General features: G+C 42.5%; 1 protein-coding gene across 6 annotated transcripts in view; it reads right to left on the reverse strand.

Moving 5' to 3' along the window:
* Positions 1-25901, reverse strand: part of cadpsa (Ca2+-dependent activator protein for secretion a) — a 151862-nt gene that overhangs the window by 25868 nt on the left and 100093 nt on the right. For 2 of the 6 annotated variants that reach the window (XM_045691769.1, XM_014133438.2), the window contains 12 exons: positions 25179-25242; positions 20501-20624; positions 18000-18068; positions 13603-13709; positions 12588-12596; positions 10587-10743; positions 6858-6999; positions 2153-2308; positions 1897-2044; positions 1129-1203; positions 948-1031; positions 527-559 (listed from right to left, as the gene is read on the reverse strand). In XM_045691769.1, the coding sequence (XP_045547725.1) occupies positions 527-559; positions 948-1031; positions 1129-1203; positions 1897-2044; positions 2153-2308; positions 6858-6999; positions 10587-10743; positions 12588-12596; positions 13603-13709; positions 18000-18068; positions 20501-20624; positions 25179-25242 (1168 nt within the window). Of the gene's footprint in view, positions 1-526; positions 560-947; positions 1032-1128; positions 1204-1896; positions 2045-2152; positions 2309-5776; positions 5924-6857; positions 7000-10586; positions 10744-12587; positions 12597-13602; positions 13710-17999; positions 18069-20500; positions 20625-25178; positions 25243-25901 lie in introns of all 6 variants that reach the window. The other 4 variants (XM_014133444.2, XM_014133441.2, XM_014133442.2 and 1 more) reach the window with 4 other exon arrangements.

Raw genomic sequence — 25901 nt, forward strand, 5'->3', positions numbered from 1 at the left:
GAGTGGTTCCAAAGGGTGCAAATTAGTATGTTTCTCCACTGTAATTGTATTTTGTGCATTAAACCAACCATTACCATGCAGAAGCTAGGACTTTGGGCCCGCGGACATAAGAGGCCTAATCACAGATTCACCGACAAGGCATTCATTTAAAAAGTGCCTTGTTGACATGTGGATCGATTGGCAGTGAAGTGATACTCCTCTGAGGTACTGTTTAAAGCAGAACACAGCTAGCGTTCTGTCCCAGAGGCAGAATCCTGGTGTGCTTTTGTTACACAACACAACAGAGACTCACAATGTGTGCCACATGGCTGGCCTAGCCAGCCGATTCTGCCCATAACCATATGAATGGCAACCAAACCAAAAAAAAGACAACCATCTGGACATGTCCTGAGACTCTATGGAAAACCATGGCAAGATACGTGTGCATGCACAAAAACAAATACAAGAATGACTCACATGCACGCACACACACTTTGACTGGGATAAGAGAAACACAAGAACTGATAACAACACTATTTTCACTTACAGGTACATCCACATACTTTGAGGCAGCTTTCACCTTGAAATGAGACAGAGAGAGAATAGGTGAAAAGGAAAGACTTGAGATTCCAACTGTGCAACTTCCTTTCATTACAAAAGCTGTTTCATGTGAGTGTAGCTTCAGTGTGTGACTGCAGTATGCTCATTAAGTCAGTCATGCCAGGAAATGTAGTTGCAAAGTGTACTCAAAAGTTAATTAGACTTCTATAACAATGTTCAGGAAACCTACGGAAACCTGTTCCTGCAGTGGGAGTGTTATCATGAGAAAACTGAGGGAAAATCTTGACATTATTTGAACATGGCTATTCCTACCCTATGATGAATAAAATAATTACAAGATTAGGTTCCAGTTATGTATGCAGTGTACACTGAGAAAGAGGGGAATGACAGAAGGAGTGCATTCTTACTGTGAAAGAGAGGAAGGAGGAGAAGAGAGTGCCCTCGTCGTATCTGGACAGTTTGGCTAGGACACTATCTAGAATGACCACAAACTGACAGACAGTGAGTTGTGTTACTGGCAAGTCCAACACATTAAAAACAACATTCATGCCATTTCACTTCCAGATATGAGTAAGACAGTAACAGCACCTTTGCTACTAGTAAGGTGATCATCTCCTTCACAGTCTCCTCTATGAGAGCGTCAATTTGGGAATGGTACTGTCTCTGTAAGGAAAGAAACATGTTAGTGACAATGTCAAGTCCAGCTTCCCTCTCTTCCCTCCCCTTGTTTGTTGCTACCAGGTCTCACAGTAGGCCAATATGCTAATCAGTAGTGTGACAGCATTCTTATGTCTCCACGTGAGCCATAAAAAAGACCTCTGCCTAATTCATTCTGCTCTGGTAATTGGTACCTGTCTCTAGATTGTGCGGATATGAAGACTCTCACATCTACCCTATGTATATTCAGTAGCATCCACACATATGTTAATGAAATCAAAACAAAAAGTGTTGGAAGACTGGGGAAGACTGCAATGACGGCTAATTATACATTTGGGAACCAGGGGTGAGATTTCAATTGAATTGTTAGCCATGCTTAACCAATCTCTAACAAACTTTCACAGGATAGAGAAAATAAATGAAAGATAGAGACATGGTGATGGTGAAAAAGCAAGCGACTACAGCATAATCACATATTCAAGCAAAAGCTAAATCAGGAGACAAAGCAATCGCATAGCCATCAATAGAATCATAAACATTATATTCCCTCTGGAATATAATAGGTGAAAACTTTACACTGATTCAAACACTGTGTAAATATGCATGTTGGTGTGAGGCTGTGGAGGTGGACTGGTATAAGATGGTATTGTATGTCTGATAGAAGACCAGTTAAAGAAGTCGGTAGGGGGCTTACTGTACCTCCTGTCCCAGCTCCATGGCACACAGCTTGGCTGACTGGGCCTTTGCATCCACCATCACGTTGAACATGGTGCAGATGGACTGAGGCACGCGGAAGTCTGTGGTCCGACTGCTCTTCTGAAGCTTGGCTTCAAAGGCCACCCGCGTCCTGGAGACAAGGAGATTAAGGAGAGAGGTTGCAAAACTATACACATACCAACAATGTGTTTGTGTAATTGTGTGTAAGTAAGTGTCTCATTCAGGCCCATCCTCTCACCGTTTGATGCAGGACTCGATCATGTCGCTGGACATGAGTTTCAGCCTGCTCTCCAGGTGTTTGCCAAACTCCTCCTCAGGCCAGTGCAGGTCTCTGATGAAGGTCTGTAGAGCATCCAGCTTCCAGAACAGGTCCTCTGACGTTCCCGAGCCATTACTGGACAGGAATCACAGGGCAAAGGTTATAGCACTGGTACCTAACAGGGGTACACATGGGGGGGTAAAAGACTACATCAAGAGGATGGGGCAAATCCAGGTCTCAGAATTCAATTTCTTTGGGTTATTTTTAACATTTACTGATGGGTTAAAATATTTTTCATGAAAAACACTATTGTCGACCTGTTCCTGGCCAATGTGGTTCTATGAATTGCGTTCTCCAAGGTACCAATCAGTGTATGGTTAAAAATAAACAGACATGAATATGTATTTGACCAATCAAAAATCACAGTGAGTTGAGTGGTTATTAGAACAGGGGAAAGAGTAGGGGTCCATGCACACTGTAGGTTGGTCAGTTAGTGAACTCTGGGGTTGCTTTCCGATGCTGTGGAGGAGACTGTGTCCCACTCCCTGTCCCCTTCCCCTAAACCATTTAAATAGAGAGAGCAGCTCTCTCCAGCCACACTGGGGCCTCCTCACAGCTAGTACACATAGGTAAGAGCTCCAACACAGGGTAAACAGGGATCTGTCCTCCCTTCCACAGACTGGAGGTCAGAGGGATATGATGGAAAGAAACAAACAACACTTTTAAACTCTGGCTTTGGTTTGGCCTCGTTTAATAATGGTGTATCATTTTGCATGATTCCATTCTGTTGTTTTTTAATCAGCTTAAAAATTTATTTGTGTCTTTCCACCATTCAATTCAAACACATGCCGTAGGAGAAAAATGAAAAGCCGTTGATGGTTCTCCATTTCGAAACACTGCCTACTTTAACCACACTCCCCATGCTAGGGCCTTGGCATGAACATGGCTGCCAGTAGAACAACACCACTGGGGCAACTGGGGTCCAGGCAACAGAACATCAGATCACTGGGACAACTGGGGCCCTGGCAACAGAACATCAGATCACTGGGACAACTGGGGTCCTGGCAACAGAACACATCAGATCACTGGGACAACTGGGGCCCTGGCAACAGAACATCAGATCACTGGGACAACTGGGGTCCTGGCAACAGAACATCAGATCACTGGGACAACTGGGGCCCTGGCAACAGAACACATCAGATCACTGGGACAACTGGGGCCCTGGCAACAGAACATCAGATCACTGGGACAACTGGGGCCCTGGCAACAGAACATCAGATCACTGGGACAACTGGGGCCCTGGCAACAGAACATCAGATCACTGGGACAACTGGGGCCCTGGCAACAGAACATCAGATCACTGGGACAACTGGGGCCCTGGCAACAGAACATCAGATCACTGGGACAACTGGGGCCCTGGCAACAGAACATCAGATCACTGGGACAACTGGGGTCCAGGCAACAGAACATCAGATCACTGGGACAACTGGGGTCCTGGCAACAGAACATCAGATCACTGGGACAACTGGGGCCCTGGCAAGAGAACATCAGATCACTGGGACAACTGGGGCCCTGGCAACAGAACATCAGATCACTGGGACAACTGGGGCCCTGGCAACAGAACATAAGATCACTGGCAGTGTTTAACTACATATTTTAGAATTGGCTAAGCCTGTTTTTTCCTAATTATCAACCATGTGCTTGTGTAAATGCAGTATTTGAGAGTTGTCCTTTGAGGTGAGTTTGGTCTTTCTGGCTTATTTACAGGATAGTAAACCTGCGTCTAGTTTAGGACTATCTTTGACAGAAAATGGATTCCTTTAATAACGATGGAGGTGAAAAGTGGTTGCTATTAGTTTTACTTCAGAGGCAACTTTTACTTTGGACGAGACTTCCGCTTCATCTCATTGGCTGTTGAGTGCTTATTTACAAGGTATCAAACCGGGTACATGGAATCCAAAACTTGGCGACAGCCAGGGTCTCAGTCTGTTCTCACACACACACACACACACACACACACACACACACACACACACACACACACACACACACACACACACACACACACACACACACACACACACACACACACACACACACACAGTAGTAGGTGCTGAAGATGTTTCACTCTGGTTTGGTAAGTGGGATAGATAATGTATCAGGTGTAGCTCAAGGTGCAGGATAAGTGCTTTTAATCACCATATCTAAACATACTGTAGATTTGCAATTATCTTTACGCTTTCTCCCTCCAGGTCCCCCTGGAGGAGCGTTCAGAGCTAACAGGTAGACATGGAGTTTTACAACTGACAGAATCACTAATGAAATGGGAAATGTCATATTCCGTCGATAACAAAGGGGGATCATTATCATGTGGTGAATGAGTTAACATGCTCTGTATTAGAGTAGGAGTGTATCTGAGAGGCTCATGCCTCAGTAAAGACACGCCCCAGGAGACCAAGGGCTGATCAAAGCTCTCCAACTTCTGCAAGTTAGGCATGTTTGGTTTTATAAACTACTGTATGAATAAAATGTGATATATTCAATTTGATTAATTGACTACAATGTTTACCACAGTCAAAGTTTTATTGTAACCTATAGTGGAGTAGCTGCCGTGAGCTAACTATACTGAATAAAAATCAAAAACGCAACATGTAAAATGTTGGTCCCATATGAGCTGAAATAAAATTTTGCAGAAATTTTCCGTACGCACAAAAAGGTTATTTGTCTCAAATGTTGTGCTCAAATTTGTTTGCATCCCTGTTAGTGAGCATTTCAACTTTGCCAAGATAATCCATCCAACTGACTGGTGTGGTATATCAATAAAATGATTAAACAGCATGATCATTACACAGGTGCACCTTGTGCTCGGGACAATAAAAGGCAACTCTAACATGTGCAGTTTTGTCACACAACTCAATTCCACAGATGTTAAGTTTTGAGGGAGCGTGCAATTGGCATGCTGACTGCGGGAATGTCCACCAGAGCTGTTTCCAGAGATTTGAATGTTCATTTCTCTACCATAAGCCGCCTCCAACATCATTTTAGGGAATTTGGCAGTACGTCCAACCAGCCTCACAACCGCAGACCACGTGTATGGTGTTGTGTGGGCGAGTTCTTAACTGATGTCAACGTTGTGAACAGAGTGCCCCATGGTGGGGGTGGGGTTATGGTATGGGTATGGGCAGTAATAAGCTACGGATGACGAACACAATTGCATTTTATAGATGGCAATTTGAATGCACAAAAATACCATGACAAGAACCTGAGGCCCATTGTGAGACCCATTTTTTTTTAAGGTATTTGTGATCAAAAGATGCATATCTGTATTCCCAGTCATGTGAATTCCATAGATTAGGGCCTAATGAATATATTCAATTGACTGATTTCCTCATATGAACTGTAACTCGCTAAAATCAATGAAATTGTTGCAAAATCCCTTAGGCCAGAGCTGACCCCATCGAAATGAAGACTGTTGGATATTGCTGTCCACCTTCAGAAGTTCAGCCAGACGGCCAGCGTCCCAGAGGACATGTGATATGTTCATGCCAAGAACATATCATGTGCATGTTTCATGTTTCAGACTCCAACAGAGACTCAATACACACTGAGTCACATGTAGTTGCAATCCAGTTGGGTGTAGAAAAGCTAGGCATTGTTGAGAAGCTAACTGGCGGTAGATTTGTTACTTTGGGCATTTGGAGGTTGACATTTGGTAGATTCAAATCAGGCACATTACTTGTTAGGTTCTTGTGTAGAAACAAACAGAACAGAAAAAAATGTCCTGTAACAGTGGTAATGTGGATGTGTTTTAAAAGGGAAAGTGAAACAAACTAGATAAAAGCAATGCCAAGGAAAACAAATAAAATTGGAGAGGAAATTAGCAAAAAAAACTAGCAAATTAGCACTAAAAAAATCTGTTATTGAAATTAAATAAGTAAGGGTATCTTTGCATTGAACTGAAGAGGCAAATCTAATGGTGACAAATAATGTGTAAAGTGTGTCCTATCAGCATGAAGAGACTAATGACAAAAGATAGTTGACTTATGACAACTCAACATATGGTGACAACAAACTGCAATGTCATTCATACAAGGGGTACCATAAGAACACTCCAGGGCAGGGTTTTTCCACTATCAATTAAGACCTAGACAACCAGGTGAGGGGAGTTCTTTACTAATTAGTGACCTTAATTCATCAATCAAGTACAAGGGAGGAGTGAAAACACGCAGACGGTCGGTCCTTCATGGAATGAGTTTGACACGTGCTCTAGGGAAAACAAAACACTCAAGAAACATGTTTCCGACAAAATAGTTTCAGATGGTCTTACCTGCAATATGGACAAATATAAATAAATACCTAGTAAATAATTGTGTTAATACTTACTCATATATTTTTACACAATTGCCCACAAGTAGACATACTTCATGTGTGGATATCAACATATTTCATGTACAAATATATGGTACACATGATTACCAAAACTTTATCAGAATATTTATGTTAACATGAACAGGAAAGCCTGAAAACTAAAGATATTAGCATCTACTTATACAGTATGTCTATACTGCATTATGATTTCCTGGGTATCAGTCGATTTCTACTATAGCCAACTTGAATGCAGAAACAGTAGCATCCGGGCTATGTAACCATGTCAATGGGGTGTTGATATTAGGGGTGTCCTTACTTGACAGGCTCCCAGGACTCTCTCTCGAAGCCCCTGTGGATGGACTGGGCGATGGATGACTCCATGAGGTCCACATATCGCACCACCAGTGGGGCATATAGGTCCTGCAGGTGTTTGTGGAACTGCCCATTGCACAGGTTATCTGAGACAGGACAGAGCATATAGGTGAGATGAAGTCATTCATTCAAATGTAACACGATCAGAACAGTCACCTCCAAAATGATAGGCACCCTTGATAATAATGAGCAAAAAAATACTTGTCTAAAATAAATAACACAAATTCTGAGTTATTTTGTATGCAAAAAAAAATCATAATAATTCGATTATTTTATACTACTAAAATTGGTTCAAGTCCGGAAACTGAAATGGCCATTACAAAATGTTGATTTTGTTGTCAATAATAAAAAAAATTGGGGGGATTTTGATGTGTGCTTGGGGTCATTGTCTTGCTGGAAGATTCACTTGCGGCCATGTGTCAGCCTCCTGGCAGAGGCAACCAGTGTTTTGACTAAAATGTCCAGGTACTTGGAAGAGTTCATGACATCGTTGACCTTAACAAGGGCCCCAGAAGCAGTGGAAGCAAAACAGCCCCATAACATCAAAGATCCACTACCATATTTTACAGTAGGCATGAGGTTCTTTTCTGCATATGCTTCCTACTTTCTAGGCCAAACCCACCACTTGTGAGGTCGGCTAAAGTGCCAATTCCGTTTAGCAAACTCCAGGTGTTTACATTTATTGATTGCTCTCTAAAGGCTTTTTTTGATGACAACACTTCCAAATAGCCTATTGCCATGGAGGTGGCATCTAATTGTAGTTTTGGTGACCCCAAGATTCGACCAAGTTCTGTAATTCTCCAACTGTAGCCCTTGGACTTTTCTTTGAATCCTGAACCATATTTCTCATTGTGTGTGGGGAAAAGATTCTCTTGGGTCCTGTACTAAGCAAGTTGACCACTGTTCCAGTGATTTTAAACTTCTTAAATGCTGCTTGAATAGTGGTGTAAGTGGTATATTTTGTTTTTCAGTAGTTTTTATACCTATTGCCTGATCTATGAAAGTCAACAACCATTTGTCTATTCATTTGTGAGTTCTTTGCCTTTCTCCATGATGGTTGATATATGGATTTTACATGTGTGTTACCTAATTGTTATACCCCAGTGAAACAGGAAGCCATTACAGGCCACCATTTTGTTTGATTTTATTTATTTATTTCATTAGATGTGCCAATAATTTTGACACATCTCTTTCTCCAAGCAATTTTATTAGCATAAAACAATATCATTTTCCTTATTTTTTTAAATACAATATAGCTTAGTATTTGTAATTTATTTTAAACAGTCTTTTTTGCTCAACTTTATCAAGGGTACCAATCATTTTGGAGGTGACTGTAACAGCTCTGGGAGAATGATTTGAAAATGCATCTCTCCTTCCTGTCTTCCTTGGAGTGATTGCTGATCTGAAATGACTGGCTAGATGAAAGCTATGAGAGAACCCTGGATTTTACCTTTTGAATCCTATCAGAAGGAAGCTTAGTAGCAGTTAATATTAGTCTAGCTCCTCGCTATAAGCTACCATACCAGATTTTCTTTCTTTTGTATATCTGATGGCTATATATATATATATATATATATATATATATATATATATATATATTTTTTTAGACCAGACAAGTTTCCTCTAGATTCAACTGGTAAAAAGGCAACGCTAACACAGACCAAGGGAGATAAAATGGAGGCCAGTGTGTGTTAATGCAATGGCTCATGGCTTCAAACAGTGGGTCTATTTTCCTCTTTATCCCTTTGAGCGCTCGCTCACTCTCCCTCTGTGTGTGTGTGTGTGTGTGTGAGCGCGTGTATAGACGTCAAGGTCGATGATACACAGTAGGTGCAATGTTTATTTTGTTCCCTGATTGTCGCTCTCCAATTAGCCACTTGAGTGGCTGCTGTACACTTCGATGTATTTGTCCAGGAGTGAGGATGCAGGGCTCGCCCTACTCCCAGCCACCACTGTTTTAGACCTCATTAACTGCTTGAATGGCTCTCTGACTTTGGCGCCTATCTGGTGCTAAGGCTATTTCATGACACATAAGCTAGCTGCTTCAGGGAGACAAAACAAATGACCTTCCATGTAAAATGCCCCTGTGGTATGGTTTGGTAGTATTGGGATGCTGCTCTGTGTGTGTTCTGTGTTATTGTGCTCCTGTAAACCACTGGAGAAGCCTGAGGGAGATGGATGGTTGATATCATGGTGGCAGGTTTACATTTCCAACTATACTGTCAAAGTCATGGAAATCAGAATTACTAGTATTACATGGGATTAGTCCATATGTGTATGCTACAGTCCATCAACCATACTGTATGCAAAGTGTACACTATGAAATCTAATATATCATGACGTGTTGATGTGCAGGAAACACTTTGAAGTTTGTGGAAATGAATGCAGGAGAATATAACACATTAGATCTGGTAAAAGATAATACAAAGAAAAACATGCATTTTTTTGTACCATATTTAAAATGCAAGAGAAAGGCCATAATGTATTATTCCAGCCCAGGTGCAATTTAGATTTTGGCCACTAGATGGAAGCAGTGTATGTGCAAAGTTTTAGACTGATCCAATGAACCACTGCATATCTGTTTAACATGTTGTATCAAGACTGCCCAAATGTGCCTAATTGGTTTATTCATACAGTTTCATTTTCAAGTTCAGAATTGTGCACTCTCCTCAAACAATAGCATGGTACACTTTCACTGTAATAGCTACTGTAAATTGGACAGTGCAGTTAGATTAACAAGAATTGAAGCTTTTTGCCCATATCAGATATGTCTATGTCCTGGGATTTTATTTTGTTACTTACAACCTCATGCTAATCTCATTAGCCTACATTAATTCAACCGTCCCGCGGGGGGGACACCGACCCCGTAGAGGATAAATGTCAATTTATAATTTATCAAAATACCATTAATTTCGCCCTTCTTTTTGGCTTGTCTCCAGATGTTCTTGTTGCTATGATCATTGCAATGTGAATAACCAATCAGCTGTTTCAAAAGAAAATCCAACTATGAATGTGGCCAATTGTGCAGCAGTAACAGGTGAACATAACAAGCTGTTCTAGTCCAAGTCCATTAAGCCACTGCAGGTGAACAACAGACTACATTACATTCTTCCAGACTCCTGGCTGACAAACTAGAATGAGACATTCCCCTGGGACAATTAGCCCAGTGCAGGTTCACTTCACAAAGGCAGTGGTAAGTGTTTCTCTTCTGACTCATGCTTCCAGAACCCTGGACAGCGCTCCTACGGCAACTGCAGTTCATTCATTTTATTTGTCACATGCACCGAATAATTACAGGGCCCACAGCAACCATTTCAATGTTAGTTTCAGCTCTTAGTAAGAAGCTCCCACAGTGCTGCATTGTCCTCTCAATTACCTTCATCCGTTTCATTATACTGGAGTCAAATGCAGAAAGGATCATGCAGTGTGAAAGTAATATTAGATCGGAACATATTCTCCTCAATTTGGATCTCAACACTTTTAGTTTCTCCAGTTCGCCAAGATCAACCACAATGAATATTCAATAAAAACCCAGTCCTATGTGTCATGAAAGCTCCAGACTGTGTGCTGTATGTGCTGTATGTGCTGTATGGTTCTGGAGTGCTAAACGCTGTGTGTGTTTGTTCATAATGTAGCCCTGGTTCAGGGCCGGGCCGGGGTTGGAGTCACTCACAGTCGGTCCTCAGGAAGTCATTAAGCAACTGGAAGAGAGGGAAGCTGTCCCAGCTGTCAGGGGGCTGAACCTCCAGTGCAGCATCCATGTCCACTGCATACAGAGACAAGAAGGTCTCTGCATGTTCCACCATCAGGTCTGACCACCACGCAAATGCCTAGAGAGAGAGGAGTGAAGGAGAGAGCGAGAGAGAGAAAACAGAGAGATGGGGGAGAGAGAGAGAGAGAGAGAGAGAGAGAGAGAGAGTGTAGAATGAAAGAGAAGAGAGGAATACATAGAAAAAGAGAAAGGAGAGAAGGGGTATGAAAGACAGAGATACACAGAAGAGAGAAGGAGAGGAATGTGCAGATAAAGTTTGATGAAAAACAAATAGAGGGTGAAAGAGGGGAAAAGGGAGGCAGGTGGAGAAATAGACAAAGATAGAGAGACAAACAAATGGAGGATAAGAGTATGCAACTATAATACAAGCCTCAAAGTGTCATTCTCTAGAGAGGAAATGAAGATAATGTAACTCCACCGATCTATATAAGGGCTCTTTTCTTCTCTCGTTTTCACAATAAGAGTCAAGTTGTCCCCTCTGAGGCATCACACAGAGATCTCTGGGGGACACTTTACAGCTTTGAGCACAGTGTTTCAGTTTTGCACTCGAGCACGGCTAAACGTGCGCTGTTCTGTTGGCCCACAGAGCGAAACAGAGAACTGCATAGATACGGCTCCTTGACTAAGTCATTCATACAGAGCTGCTCTGAGCCTCCCCATAGGATAGACAGAATCAGTGGAGTGACAGAGTCTGGAACAGGCTGGTCTCATGCAGGTTAACACTCATCCTCCCATGCTCCCCCTCTCCCTGCCCATGGTCCTCTGGACCAGTGGAGGACTTGGCCATCAGTCATTCACATCGTCACACCTCTGTGATGTGAATGTTCCCATGGGCGTCATGCACTCTGGCATGGGACGGTTGCCATGACAGCACCAGCAGCAACCAGCAACAGACTCAGGGTCAAAATGGAGAGGCTCATAACAATAAATAAAACAAAACTGTCATTACAGGCCTCAAGCAGTGGGAGGATTCATCTACTGATTCTTCACATTGGCTGCTGAATTGGGTAACAGTTAGGGTTGATTTCATTTCCATTCGTCAATTCATGAACTGTATTCCCCATGGCATACACTATACACAGAAACGTTACTATATTTGCCAAATTACTTGAATAATAATGGAATCGACTCAAACTGACTGGTACATGGATGAGGTGACTGAGGGTACTGGGTTGAGAAGGAGTGGAAGATGTGTCTATTTCTAGTTATGCTGGTCTACTGACAGTGTTGGTGTTAATTTCCGATGGGAAAATTCACACAACAATGCATTTTGAGAAATGCAAGAGGGGACAGACGGGTCACGTTACCTCAGACAAATGGCATGCTTTTTCCATTGAGAGTAATCAGGTCTACAATGGAGGAGGATCAGCTTGTTGGGTGGAGGTGACTGGATCACCTCTCTTACCTGTCACACAGCTTTCCCCAAACACACAGCACCACAGAGCAGGATGGGACCAGAGTTGGCTGTGGCAGTTGGGGTGGACAGATAAAACTGCACCAGACCGGGAGGGGTGGGGGCGATGTGATGTGGTCGGGGGGGATTTCAGTGGGAGGGATCTGAGTATGATAGACAGGGACACTGCCACAGTGCTTGTTGAGTTTTGCTTTATCACCAAATGCAACCCTTTGGGCTGCACAAGCACAACTCTCCAGGATGGGCTGAAAACAAGTATAAGGGAAGAAGTTGGGGTACAAGGCTATTACTACGAAGAGAGATGGGAACAGTTAAGATCATCCCTGGGCATTTGGCATCTTCAGTACATCACATAATATGGGAGGTGGAGGGTGGCAGGGGTTAGGGATCATGGCAGGTGGGGGGTGACTGGGGTTAGGGGTCATGGCAGGTGGGGGACGGCAGGGGTTAGGGGTCATGTTATCAGGATTTGAGGATCCATCACATACCTCTTTGCCCTGTCCGAAACATTCCCCGCAAACAAAACAAACAATAAGAGAACAGGAAGGGGTTAAGTCAGGTATACTTCACATCCCTGTGTTTACTTTTTCCATCTAATGGTTAGTTGGCAGGAAATATGTGATGATGACAGTGAAAGAAAGACATGATCCAAACCAATGGAGAAAAAAACAAATGGTAGTTTAATTGACAAACCATACTCAAGAGCTCAAGGTCCGTTAAGAAATATGTCAACATTCTCTTTTGTGAGTAAACATAATATGCATGAGGAAAACCATGCACTTGGCCTTGCCTTTACATAATCAATAGACACATTTGGTGTTTAAAAATGGGTCACTGAGGTCTATAAATTCTCTTCACATTTCCAGAAAGAGCACAAATGCAGTGTGATGCAACAACAGGATGATAGAGTCTGAATCATCATCACACCCAACCTCCACTACACTGCTCTACACTACACTGCTCTACACTACACTGCTCGGCTCTACACTACACTGCACTGCACTACTCTACACTACCAGCACCATGCAACTTCTGTTGGGGACACCCTCATTTACAGGAAGAGCAACTTGTGACATCACCGCAAAAACCTTTATAGCGTCTAGGCTAGGATATGATTCAATAGGGTTAATTAAAGCCCTGTTGGGTATTCCCTTCTAGGAGGCTTGTACAGGAAACAGAGTGACCAAACTGTGCATTGCTCATCGTTGTAATCCCAAACAATGCCTGGTGCACATGAAATAGAGGAGTGAGAAGTGATGCAACCTTTTTGACCTTTAAACCCACACCTTGACCCCTTACAGTGCAGGCCAATGCGGTCTGGCGAGCATGCACCAGTGAGATATGGAGGTAAAAAAAAAACAGATGTAAATACTGTACCGACTGTGACTCTAGCCTGTTAAACAGAGTCAGAGACAGAATAAATGCCCCATGGTTCTCTGTAGTTCTTAACTCTCTGCTCTGATAATAACTGACCTTGGATTTATGTATGTGGGCTGTACTCACCTCTGCGTGATGCTCCTCGTTCTGTTGGAGGACCTCGATGACCAGCTCGGCCAGACGTATGGTGTCCTCCAGCTTTTTGGCAGGGGTGACTAAGCGCCCTACATTCTCTGAAGCACAAAGGTCACAGGTCAATATGGAGGGAGATACATGGCTGTAAAACTTCCCCTCAACGTCTGATCAACCTGATGCTAATGTTGTGCTGTTGTGTAAGTCTCCTAGGGCAACACTGTAATACAACCATCTCTAGAACAATGCAGGTATAATGAGAAATTAAAACAGGGGAAACAGACCTGTTCCACAGTTATCATGCAAAATGTGCAGAACGTTGTGCATCGCTCATGTTCGGTACGTGCTGACATCCACACTTTGAATGCTTCTTATGTGAGACGCTCAAGTTTAACATGTGATATGCAAAACGACACTCCCTGAAGTCTGGTAATTTCCCCCTGCTAATTAGGATAGTTGTGAGAACCAGGATAAATATAACCACTAAGAAAGTGTAGAGTGCAAGTATTGTCAGGTTTTTACATCAAATCCATCTTGAAGAACAAAATACACAGTGAAAGTCTGCTGTTCACATTAGAGGTCTTCACAGATCCACCTGTATCCGGACGCCAGAGACCCGAGTGGGTCCTGTTCCAGAATTTAAATAATGTCACGGGTCTGAGTTGGATCTGAGTGTCACGGGTCTCAGGTGTGTGTAATCTTAACTGTCCGGAAGGGCCTGTACAGATCCGAACGCAACTGCTGCAGTAGAGAGAGAGAAAGAGATAGACATTTTATCATGTACGCTGCTGCTCTTACTTTTCATGAGAATGTATCGATGAGCTTGTTGTTGGCCAATCATAAGTCATCAAAGCTGCAATAGGCTACAGTCATAGAGCCTCTGTGTGGGGCAAAAGTTAGGAGATACTGTATCTAATCAATGGCAGCTGGAATTAAAATGACGTAATTAAAAGTTAAAAGGACAAGGATAGGCTACAACGACCAAGAGCCAACAGGTAGGCTGCTACTTAATATTCTGAATGGAGTTATTATTTGTAACTGTAGGATGAGAAAGCACATGCACTGAAGCCTTAATTAACCTAGTTAGCTAATGTTAGCTAGCTTAACTAGCTTCTCCCAGTTTGATGCAGTCAAGGCAGGTACTACGTAATCATATTTGATGATAAATAACCTAGCTATGGCAGTTATTAGTCCACTATCGACTTGGTTGGTTGCGGTCTCGTCTCTCCCGCCCTCATCCCTGTGTCACTCGCTCACAGTACGGCTCCTCCCGCGCCTGCTAGAGCAACACCTCTCTCTCCCTCCTCTAACGCTTTATCAGCTCCGGTTAATAAAGTAGCTTAAAAAAAATCCCTTTTCTTCTGCTTCCCTCACTCTGATCCGACTGGGTCTGGATCCGACCAGGTCTATACGAAACAGATCTAGTTGTCTCGGCTCGATTCGGGAAACGGGTCTCTCCTCTTTTTTATTTATGCATATCAGGCCCGGGTGGGAAAGCCCCCAGGTCCAACTTTGGACCCGTGAAGACCTCTAGTTCACATACTTTACTCAATGGATACTAATTCAGTCTACAGCGATCATGTGACAAAACACAACCATCTCAACTGACCAATGAGGTTGTGATGATACTACACATAAATGTATGCTTTTGAAATAAAGAAAAGAATAATGAATATGGTGAAGAGATGGTATTTGTGAGAGAGAGAGAGAGAGAGAGAGAGAGAGAGAGAGAGAGAGAGAGAGAGAGAGTCATCATAGGTAACTGGAGAACTGCGTAGAAGCCTATACAATAACATATTGGGTGCTCGTTCAGACTTCAGGGCATCTGAGGGTCAAACATCTTTACATATACTTGATTCACCCTCTTCTTAATGAATCCGTCGGACAGACTTTTCACAACAACACTGACTGACTTGACTTATTTTCCATTTCTCAGTCCCTCTTTACACTCCCAGTAAAATGGAGAGATTAATGTGACAATGTGGACTTCTACACTTGAAGAAATGAGGCAAAGACCATGTCCCCTCCTCGCTGCTTCTGCTCTTTGTCCAGCACACACATCTGTCATTGTGCTAGTGAGGCTCTGTAGTAGCAGGGGTTTAATTGGCAGCGTACAGAAGTACAGCTCTGTGACGCACACACACTGGCAGAGCACTTTAAGCCCAGTGGTGTCTGTGGACTGGACTGTGGCCAGAGGATTGCCTCTGACTGTGTTGAAATTATGGTCTGGTCACCAGTATGGATGGAGGATTTTAAAAGAATGCCCGCAAACACAAAGGGCATTTCTTCCATTGGTCAATGAAGGGGAATGGGTGCTGGAGTGATACAGGTGAGGTGAGGGGCAAGGCCAAACATCTAGATCTTCTATAACAGAAACTCAGTATTGCCACATTCTACAGTATAAGAGATGTCCGCTTCTTTTTTAGTCAGTGACTGATTTAGACCCGGGAAACCAGGTGTGAGTGCTGTCTAATCAGTGACATTTAATGATCAATTACATCTCACACAGTGACACCAGCAAGACTGTGAACCTGAAACAGTCGGAAGTGACATTAATAATGACGATGACTATGTGCTATCATGATCTATGACATCATCTTGCTTCACTTACTTATTTCCAATGTATCAAAATTGCCATTGATATAACATTATGGTCACATGGGAAATATCAGCCAGAATATCCAAACCATTTCATCAGTCATATTTTGTAACCAAACTTTGCTATGAGGTTTTTATTCAAAATGATTGCATTTTAGTACATTGCAGATGTTCATGCACTTTCTGCAGAGGATGTGATACTTTCATTGCACAACTTATGAATTCAAACACATGAATTCAAACACATAATAACTGCTATCTTATATGTATTGAAGCCTGCAATAAAGCAGTGCTACCTCTGCAGGTTTCAATCACACAAGTGAGATACTCAATGGCAATGGTCTGAATGGTCTTAAAATTGATCTCTCCGTTCATTTGTTTGCTAATTCTCTCCATCTTCCCTTTTCCTCCCTTCCTCACTTCTTTTCTTCTCCTCCTTGACATTATTTTTTTTTAGGAAAGAGGAAACATCATTGCAGGAAAGAGGAAGCATTTTCAGAGAATTCAGAGGAGGCCCATTGGTGGAGCTACTCCACAGATGAGTGGTCTTAACAGGAGGGCTAGAGAGGGGACTTGACAGTTAGGGTTACCACAGTCACCCACTGGGGAGGGCTGCATCTCCATCACTGGAATGCAGTGCAGGTACAAACTACAGGACAGGGGTGTGGAGACATAACTCTGTCACAACATTCCTGTAACCTTCCCAGGCCGTGCCACAGGAAGGCTGTGAGATGTTATGTTGCTATGGCTCTAACTGGGTTAGGATTTGCTCATTTTTAGGATGGTGTCACCTGGATCCTGATCCTTCTTATCTTTCTGAGTTTTCTCCGCTAGGAGAGAGCAGGAGAGAGGGAGAGCAGAGAAGAAGAGAAAGGGAAGGTGGGAGGGAGAGAAAGAGAGAGGAGTGGATAGTCAGTAATGAAAGCATAAGAGCAGGATAGAGTGGAAGTCTGGAAAACAAGTGGTTGAGCAACACCTTTCACCCTTCACCCAAGGGATCTCCTCTCCAGATCTGATGTTAACCAGTGGTCAGACATAGACACAAATATAGCTTCAAACAGTAAAACATATACAGACAGTGGTCCAAACAACCCCCCCCCACACACACAAAAAAAACACTCCAGGACATACAGTAATATATGACAACATACATTATTAATGCTTCAGTTGGAACACATGCAGAGACTTAAATGTAGACATATTACATCCTGTCTACCTTACGGTTGCCACTTCCTGTTCCTGTTGTCTTACCACTCTGGTCCCCAGTGTGAAATGATACAAACAGGGAAAGTCATGACAATGTTCCCTATGGTACAGTAGCTGTATAGTGTACCTATATCATGTACTGTACCAGTGAGACATGGTTCAACAGGACTGAGGGGGGTTTACACAGAAGCAAAGTAAAAATGCATTCAATTCGCAGACAGGCATGGGAACAGAAAAAAAAGCTGACAGATACAGTAGATAAGATCTCTCATGATTGTCACAGACCATTGGAGTCTTGGTCCTGGCTTGCCCTGCAAGGACCTATCAGACAGAAACAGACCCTGGGCCTGGATCTCTCACGGGTGGCTTTCACAGACAGAAGCAACAGATCAAAGGGAAAAGGACTTAAGAGAAGCAAGAACGAGAACGTGAGAGAGATAGTTTAAGAGGGCAGCAAGGAATGGTGGTAATAGAGGGGATTGGGAAGTGTGAACGGAGAGATGTTGAAAATAGAAAAACATGGTAGAGGAAAGGGGAGGAGGAGGAACTGGTGGAGGAGGGTGGAGCAGGATGAAGAAGGTACTCACGAATGGTTAAATCCATCACTTGAGACGCCAAGCAGAAGACAGGATGCTCATACATTTCTCTCTTTTTCCCTACAAGAGAGGATCGGGGCATGCAAGAGGCTGGGGTCAGAGGAGGAGAGGTCAGAGCTCTAAGGGTAGCTGCATGTGGGGGTTAGGGGTCCCCACAGGTTCCTCTGTGGAGATGGTGGTGGTGGTGGAGGGTGGGGTTTGGCGGCTGGGGAGAAGGTTTGGGATGGGCCCGAAGTGCCGAATGTGGAGGAGAGGGGTGGGTGGACAAAAGGCGTGTGGGCTGGCGGTCGCCTTTAGACACACTTTTGTTTAACCATTCGTCATGCCAAATGGTATTAAGGTGGGAGACATTTCTATCAAGTTTGAGTTTTTCCCGATCAAGGCAACAAACAAGCAAATGTTTATGAGAAACAGGATTTTTCTGCAGTATTTCCACTCTAAGATACTAAAGGTTATCTCCTTTAGTATCTTCAGCACCCTCGGGTATTTCTTTATAGAAACTGACCGGAATAGAGAAGAGCTGAATTTGAGACTAGATATTTCCAGTAAAACAGTATAGGTGAGTGTAGTCAAAGCTACACACACATAGAAATATATTCCAACACATAATTTAGTTTGTAAGCCAGTTCTGTATGCCTAGTAAAGAAATCCAGGGACATGCAACAGACAGATACTGGGTTGCTGCAGAGGGCAATCCCAGCATGCCTTGTGTATTGGCCTTCCTGACTTGTGTTCACACTACAAGGGGCTTGGAGTGAAGCAGCAAAGCCAATAGACAAGGAGGAGGAAAGCAGGGGGGGGGTAGATGAACAGAAGATGGTTATTTCAGAACAAAGGAGAGGAAACAAGGAAAGGAGGAATTGTTGCTTCAGAGCATCACCCCACCTTGAAGCCGCAACGGTGTGCAAGAGGAGAGGGACGGTGGGTTGACTGGCCCAGAGAGAAGCTGAGACACACAGGAGTCAGCATAAAGATGGCAGATTCACGGGGAGTTGAATGCATTTTTACTTACTATACACATCTCTACTGTGCAAGTTTATTTAGGGAGCTACTGTATATCAATGTAAATTACACCTGTAAATGAAAAGAGAGTTGAAACTTTAAAAGCCCATCTAAAAGTAAGAGCAGCCACATTAGGGGAAAATTGAGTATTTTTTTTACTGTTTACTGCAGCTGGGGACAGAACAGTTATATTAATTCAAAGGTGCCAATATTACTTATCACATTGTGAAAATTATGTATGCAATCTCTGCTTCAAGTTATCTACTGCATTTTCAATACAATATAAATACAACACCTTATTTCCATTACTTGATTGTATTTCAATGTTTGACTTTCCTCTTAAAATGTCCCTGAGATCAGTTCTAAATGGAGAGTTCTCCCAAAACACAAAGATTATATTTTGTCCATTGCCTTCCAATTTCTAGTGCCAGTGCTAAAGGTGATCTTTATGTTTTTTGGAAACCCAAACTGTCGTCAGATGCCCTTCCATCTCACTTTATACACAGAAGATATCGGCAAAAAAAAATCAAAAAAATCAAGCTGTTTATCGGTCTTTCTGTGACCACAGATAACTTTGGAACAAAGTTGACTACAAATACACAGTTGCCGTTGCCTTCGCAATTGGACAAGCAAATGATAAAAAGGATGCTTCAAATTAAAACCGAGATGACTGCATTAAAAAATACAGTAGGCCTGTTGGCTACATAGGCCTATATACAATATTTAAATCATATTGGAATCAATTTCATGTTCAGTCAGTTGAGTTCAATTTGTAGGCTACACTGTCTAATTTTTGCCTCAATATTTGTGTAACATGTGTGCAATGATGTGACAAATGAATCTGTAATTTAGTGCATTATTATAGGTAAGCATTAGAATAAGCTGCCTCAATATATGCAGCCATAATGTGACAATATCTCTCAGCTAGGAGCGGATCTGTCGTCAGTATTGTGGAATAATTATAATGATAAGGTAATATTTGAATGGAGAAAGCTGATCAGAGAACAGTGCTGCCTTTCTTTTGATCCTATCAGTATCGACACATGTACTCCAACATTGTACTTAGCGATGCGTGGTCTTTTGGGAAACTCAGGTTACATCTTCAGCCGTTGTAGGAACGATGCATCATTAAAATACTTGTAAGCCTAAGTCCCATTGCTATCGGGAAATTGAGTCCTGATGTTTAAGAGGTCATGTCGTTTGTGTGGAACAGTTGACCTGCAGGGGGCAATGTGGTAAAGCACCAGAGGGCATGATGTCTGTAGTATCTCACAACTGCTGTCTGATTGTGTCTTTTCCCTAAGAACTGTAGGCCACTGTGCAACAACAACGTGTGATAATCCCTATAGATATCAACGCTATTGTGGTAACAATGCTAGAAGGGAGACAAAAATCTTGACAGAACATAAATAGTACGGTGTGATGCTGCATTGTGTGTGTGTGTGTGTGTGTGTGTGTGGAGGGGTATCAGTGTGTAAGTGGTCATCTACCTTCTACTTTGGCATATTCTGAGAGGCGCTGGTAGTTAATCAAGGCTGCCTGCTCCAGACATTTACGGATGACTGTCTTCACCTCCTCCTGGGGCACAGGGGTGACGATATCCTTCATCAGCACCTGGGACAGAACATTAGACATTGTAGAAAAAATACATTTTGGGGGCTGTACCACCAGGGCCGTCTCCAGGCATAAACGATTGCCAGTGGTGGAAAAAAGTACTTGAGTAAAAGTAAAGATACCTTAACAGAAAATGAAAAGGAAAGTTACGCAGTAAAATACTACCCAGTAAAATACTACTTGAGTAAAAGTCTAAAAGTATGTGGTTTTATTTGTACTTAAGTACAGTGGTAGAAAAAGTACTAAATTGTCATACTTGGGTAAAAGTACAAAGTAAAAGTAATGCTATACATCAAATTCCTTATATTAAGCAAACCAGACGGCATGATTTTCATACTTTTAATTATGGACAGTCAGGGGCGTACTCCAACACTCAGACATCATTAACAAACATAATATTTGTGTTTCGTGAGTCCTCCAGATCAGAGGCAGTAGGGATGAGAAAGTGTTATATTGATAGGTGCCATAATTCTGTCCTGCGTGAGCATTCTAAATGTAAAAAGTACATATTTTCTTTAGGAATGTTGTGGGGTAAAAGTTGTCAAAAATATAAATAGTAAAGTAAACTTCAGATACCCCAAAAAACTACTCAGCATTATTACTTATGTACTTTACACCACTGCCGATCGCTTAGGGCCCCAGGCCGCTAGGGGGCCACCAACCCAATTTTGGGGGGACTTTGTTAGCCACTCTCACTCAGATATCATTAACATGGCTTAAGTCATGCAAAATTAATAGAATTGCATGAAACATGTTATACAATTGCAACATTTTCTCTCCGCCCCATGGCAAAATGTGTAGAACGGCAGAAAACATGCTGTCAAAGTGCAACATAAAACATTTTGGAACAGTCATGGTCTCAACTTACTGTTCAGAGTTAGGATTGTAGAATCAAATCAAATTGTATTTGTCACATGAGCCGAATACAAAAGGTGTAGACCTTACCGTGAAATTCTTTCTTAGAAGCCCTTAACCAACAATGCAGTTCAAGAAATAGAGTTAAGAAAGTGAAAAAATCTAATCAAATCAAAAAGTAACACCATAAAATGTAATTACAATAACGAGGCTATATACAGGGGGTACTGGTACTGAGTCAGGGGTACAGGTTAGTCGAGATAATTTGTAAAGTGACGATGCATAGATAATAAACAGCGAGTAGCAGCAGTGTAAAAACAAGGGGGGGGTTGTCAATATAAATAGACGGGTGGCCATTTGATTAATTGTTCAGCAGTCTTATGGCTTGGGGGCAGAAGCTGTTCAGGATACTTTTGTTTCTAGACTTCGCACTCCGGGACCGCTTGCCGTGCGGTAGCAGAGAGAACAGTCTATGACTTAGGTAACTGGAGTCTTTGACAATATTTTGGGCCAAGTATATATGTCCTGGATGTCAGAAAGCTTGGCTCCAGTGATGTACTGGGTCGTACGCACTACCCTCTGTAGCGCCTTACGGTCAGAGGCCGAGCAGTTGCCATACCAGGCGGTGATGCAACCGGTCAGGATGCTCTCGATGGTGCACCTGTAGAACCTTTTGAGGATCTGGGGACCCATGCTAAATGTTTTCAGTCTCCTGAGGGGGAAAAGGTGTTGTCTTGCCCTCTTCACAACTGTCTTGGTGTGTTTGGACCATGATAGTTCATTGGGGATGTGGACACAGGAAAAGGAGGACAGAGCATGCTCCCATTCTCATCGACGGGGCTGTAGTGGAGCAGGTTGAGAGCTTCAAGTTCCTTGTTGTCCACATCACCAAAAAACTATAATGGTCTAAGCACACCATGACAGTGGTGAAGAGGGCACAACAAAGCCTATTCCTCCTCAGGAGACTTAAAAGATTTGGCATGGGTCCTCAGATCCTCAAAAAGTTCTACAGCTGCGCCATCGAGAGCATCCTGACTGGTTGCATCCCTTCCTTGGATGGCAACTACTCGGCCTCCGACCGCAAAGCACTACAGAGGGTAGTGCATACTGTCCAGTACATCACTGGGGCCAAGCTTCCTGCCATCCAGTATCTCTCTACCAGGTGGTGTCAGAGGAAGGCCCTAAAAATTGTAAAAGACTCCAGCCACCCTAGTCATAGACTGTTCTCTTTGCTACCTCATGGCAAGCGATACCGGCGAGCCAAGTCTAGGTCGAAAAGACTAGCCTCTACCCCCAAGCCATATGACTCCTGAACAGCTAATCAAATGGCTACCCAGACTATTTGCATTGCCCCAGCCCCACAATTTTACGCTGCTGCTACTTTCTGTTTATTATCTATGCATAGTCACTTTAACTCTGCCTACATGTACATATTACCTCGACTAACCGGTGCCCCCGCACATTGACTCTGTACCGGTACCCCCTGTATATAGCCTCGCTATTGTTATTTTACTGCTTCTTTAGTTATTTGTTATTGTTATTTTTGTTTATCTATTTTTTTACTTAACACTTAATTTTTCTTAAAACTGCATTGATGGTTATAACCTGTCTGGGATAGGTGGCAGTATTTTCACGTCCGGATGAAAGGCGTGCCCAAAGTAAACTGCCTGCTACCCAGGCCCAGAAGATAGGATATGCATATAATTCCTAGATTTGGATAGAAAACACTCTAAAGTTTCTAAAACTGTTAAAATAATGTCTGAGTATAACAGAACTTATTTGGCAGGCGAAACCCCGAGGACAAACTATCCAGGATTTTTGTTGTTGTTGAGTTCACTGTGTTTTCAATTGATTTTCTATGGGAACCTAGATTTCAGTGGCACTTTTGCTTCCACTAGATGTAAACAGTATTTAGAAATTGGTTGATGTTTTTCTTTAGAGAAATGAAGAAGTATGGCTATTCAGAACGAGCGTCCAGCCTAGTGCACTCTAATGTTTTGGTGCGTGCTCCAGGACATGCACTCCACGTTGTTTTTATCCGGTATTGAACACAGTACCTTCCGTCTTAAATTTGATTGATTATTTACGTTTTAGGATACCTAAGGATGGATTAGGAAAGTTGTTTGAAATGTTTGGACAACGTTTACAGGTAACTTATTAGATATTTTGTAGTCATGTTGGGCGAGTTGGCACCGGTGTTTTTCTGAATCAAACGCGCCAAATAAATTGACATTTTGGAGATATAACGACGGAATTAATCGAACAAAAGGACCATTTGTGATGTTTATGGGACATATTGGAGTGCCAACAGTAGAAGCTCTTCAAAGGTAAGGCATGAATTATATATTTATTTCTGAGTTTTGTGTCGCGCCTGGTGGGTTGAAATATGATTGTCATGTGTTTGTTTGATGGGGTGCTGTCCTCAGATAATCGCATGGTTTGCTTTCGCCGTACAGCCTTTTTGAAATCTGACACGGTGGCTAGATTAACAAGAAGTTAAGCTTTAATTTGGTGTATTGCACTTGTGAATGAAAGTTAAATATTTCAAATAATTTATTTTTTATTTCTCGCTCTGCAATTTCACCGGATGTTGTGGAAACGTTCCGCTAGCGGAACCCCTAGCCATAACAGGTTTTAAGGGTTGTAAGTAAGATTTTCACTGTAAGGTCTACATTTGGCAAGACAGCTGTGCACGGCTGCATCTCACTGTAGTAGGCTGTACCTATGTTTTGGTTATTTGGATCTCCATTTGCATTTTGTTTACTGTTAATGAAACTAGCCTTAATATACATTGTGTCATGTCTTCATCGATTTGATATTTTGTTTACTGCATTTGTTTACTGTTAATGTAACTAGCCTGAATATACATTGTGTTATGTCTTTATCGATCTGATATTTTGTTTACCAGGCTTACTACTTGGTACCGCTGTTTTGTTCTGTTCCATTCGTTCGCATTCACAGTTGTGTCCGTATTCTAAGCCAAACTGCTATTCAGTATTTTTGTTTGCATGTATGAATAACTAGGCCACTACTTTCAGCATTTAGTTTGGATTATTTTGATAAGACAGCCGTGTGTCCAGCTGCATCCACATAGGACAATTCACCTATTACAAACAGCCTATCTTGTAGTCTATATTCATTACCAAAACGGCCTAGCTGTAGGGCGCTGTCCATTGTGCTGCAGAGAGGCTACAGATTTCAAAAGCACTCAATGAGTCTCGGCATTTCAACTTTATGTTTATTGTGGTATAGCGTGATTATATAAACCGAATTCAATATATTTCCAATGCAAGAACCTCCCCAAAATGTGCCCCCTCGCTGATTTCAACTGTCCCCTTAGTCACTTCATCCTGGTGCCAGGTCTGGGGGGGGGGGCTCAACCAAATCTCACTTATGGCCCCACAAAAGACTAGAACCGGCCCTACAGTATTGTACCACAAACGGGAAAAAGATGGGAGTGCGATTGTTGACCCTTCACTTCTAGAGAACAGGAGACAAACATCTGTTTTACCAAGTAGCCTATATTATAAACAACATAATATAGAAATCAAATAGACAACTATCCATACGATCTGGTCAATTTGGATGGAACATTTAAAACATTATTCTGTTTTTTTTGTCCCATAGCTTAAAGGAAGGTATGTGTCCATGGTTAATAGAACATAAGGTAAGGCTAAAAAAGGATGCATAATAACATACCCTCTCAAGCAGGGACAAAGTGGCTTTCAGGGCCCCCTCCGGTCGACCAAATGGAAAACAGTACCTGTGAAAGAAATCCAGTTTTATTTATGTAGAGTTTCTATGAAGGTACAGTGCATTCGGAAAGTATTCAGACCCCTTCACTTTTTCCACATTTTGTTACGTTACAGCCCTATTCTAAAATTGATTAAATCGTTTTTTCCCCCTCAGTCTACACACAATACCCCATAACAATAACGCAGAAACCGGTTTAAAAAAATGTGTGTAAATTTATTCAAAAAAAATGTAAAAAGCTTTACTCAGTACTTTGTTGAAGCACCTTTGGCAGCGATTACAGCCTCAAGTCTACTTGGGTATGACGCTACAAGTCCGGGCTCTGGCTGGGCCACTCAAGGACATTCAGAGACTTGTTCCGAAGCCAGCCTTCCGTTGTCTTGGCTGTGTGCTTACGGTCATTGTCCTGTTGAAAGGTGAACCTTCGCCCCCAGTTTAAGGTCGTGAGCACTCTGGAGCAGGTTTTCATCAAGGATCTCTCTGTACTTTGCACCATTCATCTTTCCCTTGATCCTGACTAGTCTCCTAGTCCCTACCGCTGAAAAACATACCCACAGCATGATGCTGCCTCCACCATGTTTCACTGTAGGGATGGTATTGGCCAGGTGATGAGCGATGCCTGGTTTCCTCCAGACGTGATGCTTGGCATTCAGGCCAAAGTGTTCAATC

Source organism: Salmo salar, chromosome ssa12, assembly GCF_905237065.1.
Source record: "Salmo salar chromosome ssa12, Ssal_v3.1, whole genome shotgun sequence".
Taxonomy (NCBI): domain Eukaryota; kingdom Metazoa; phylum Chordata; class Actinopteri; order Salmoniformes; family Salmonidae; genus Salmo; species Salmo salar.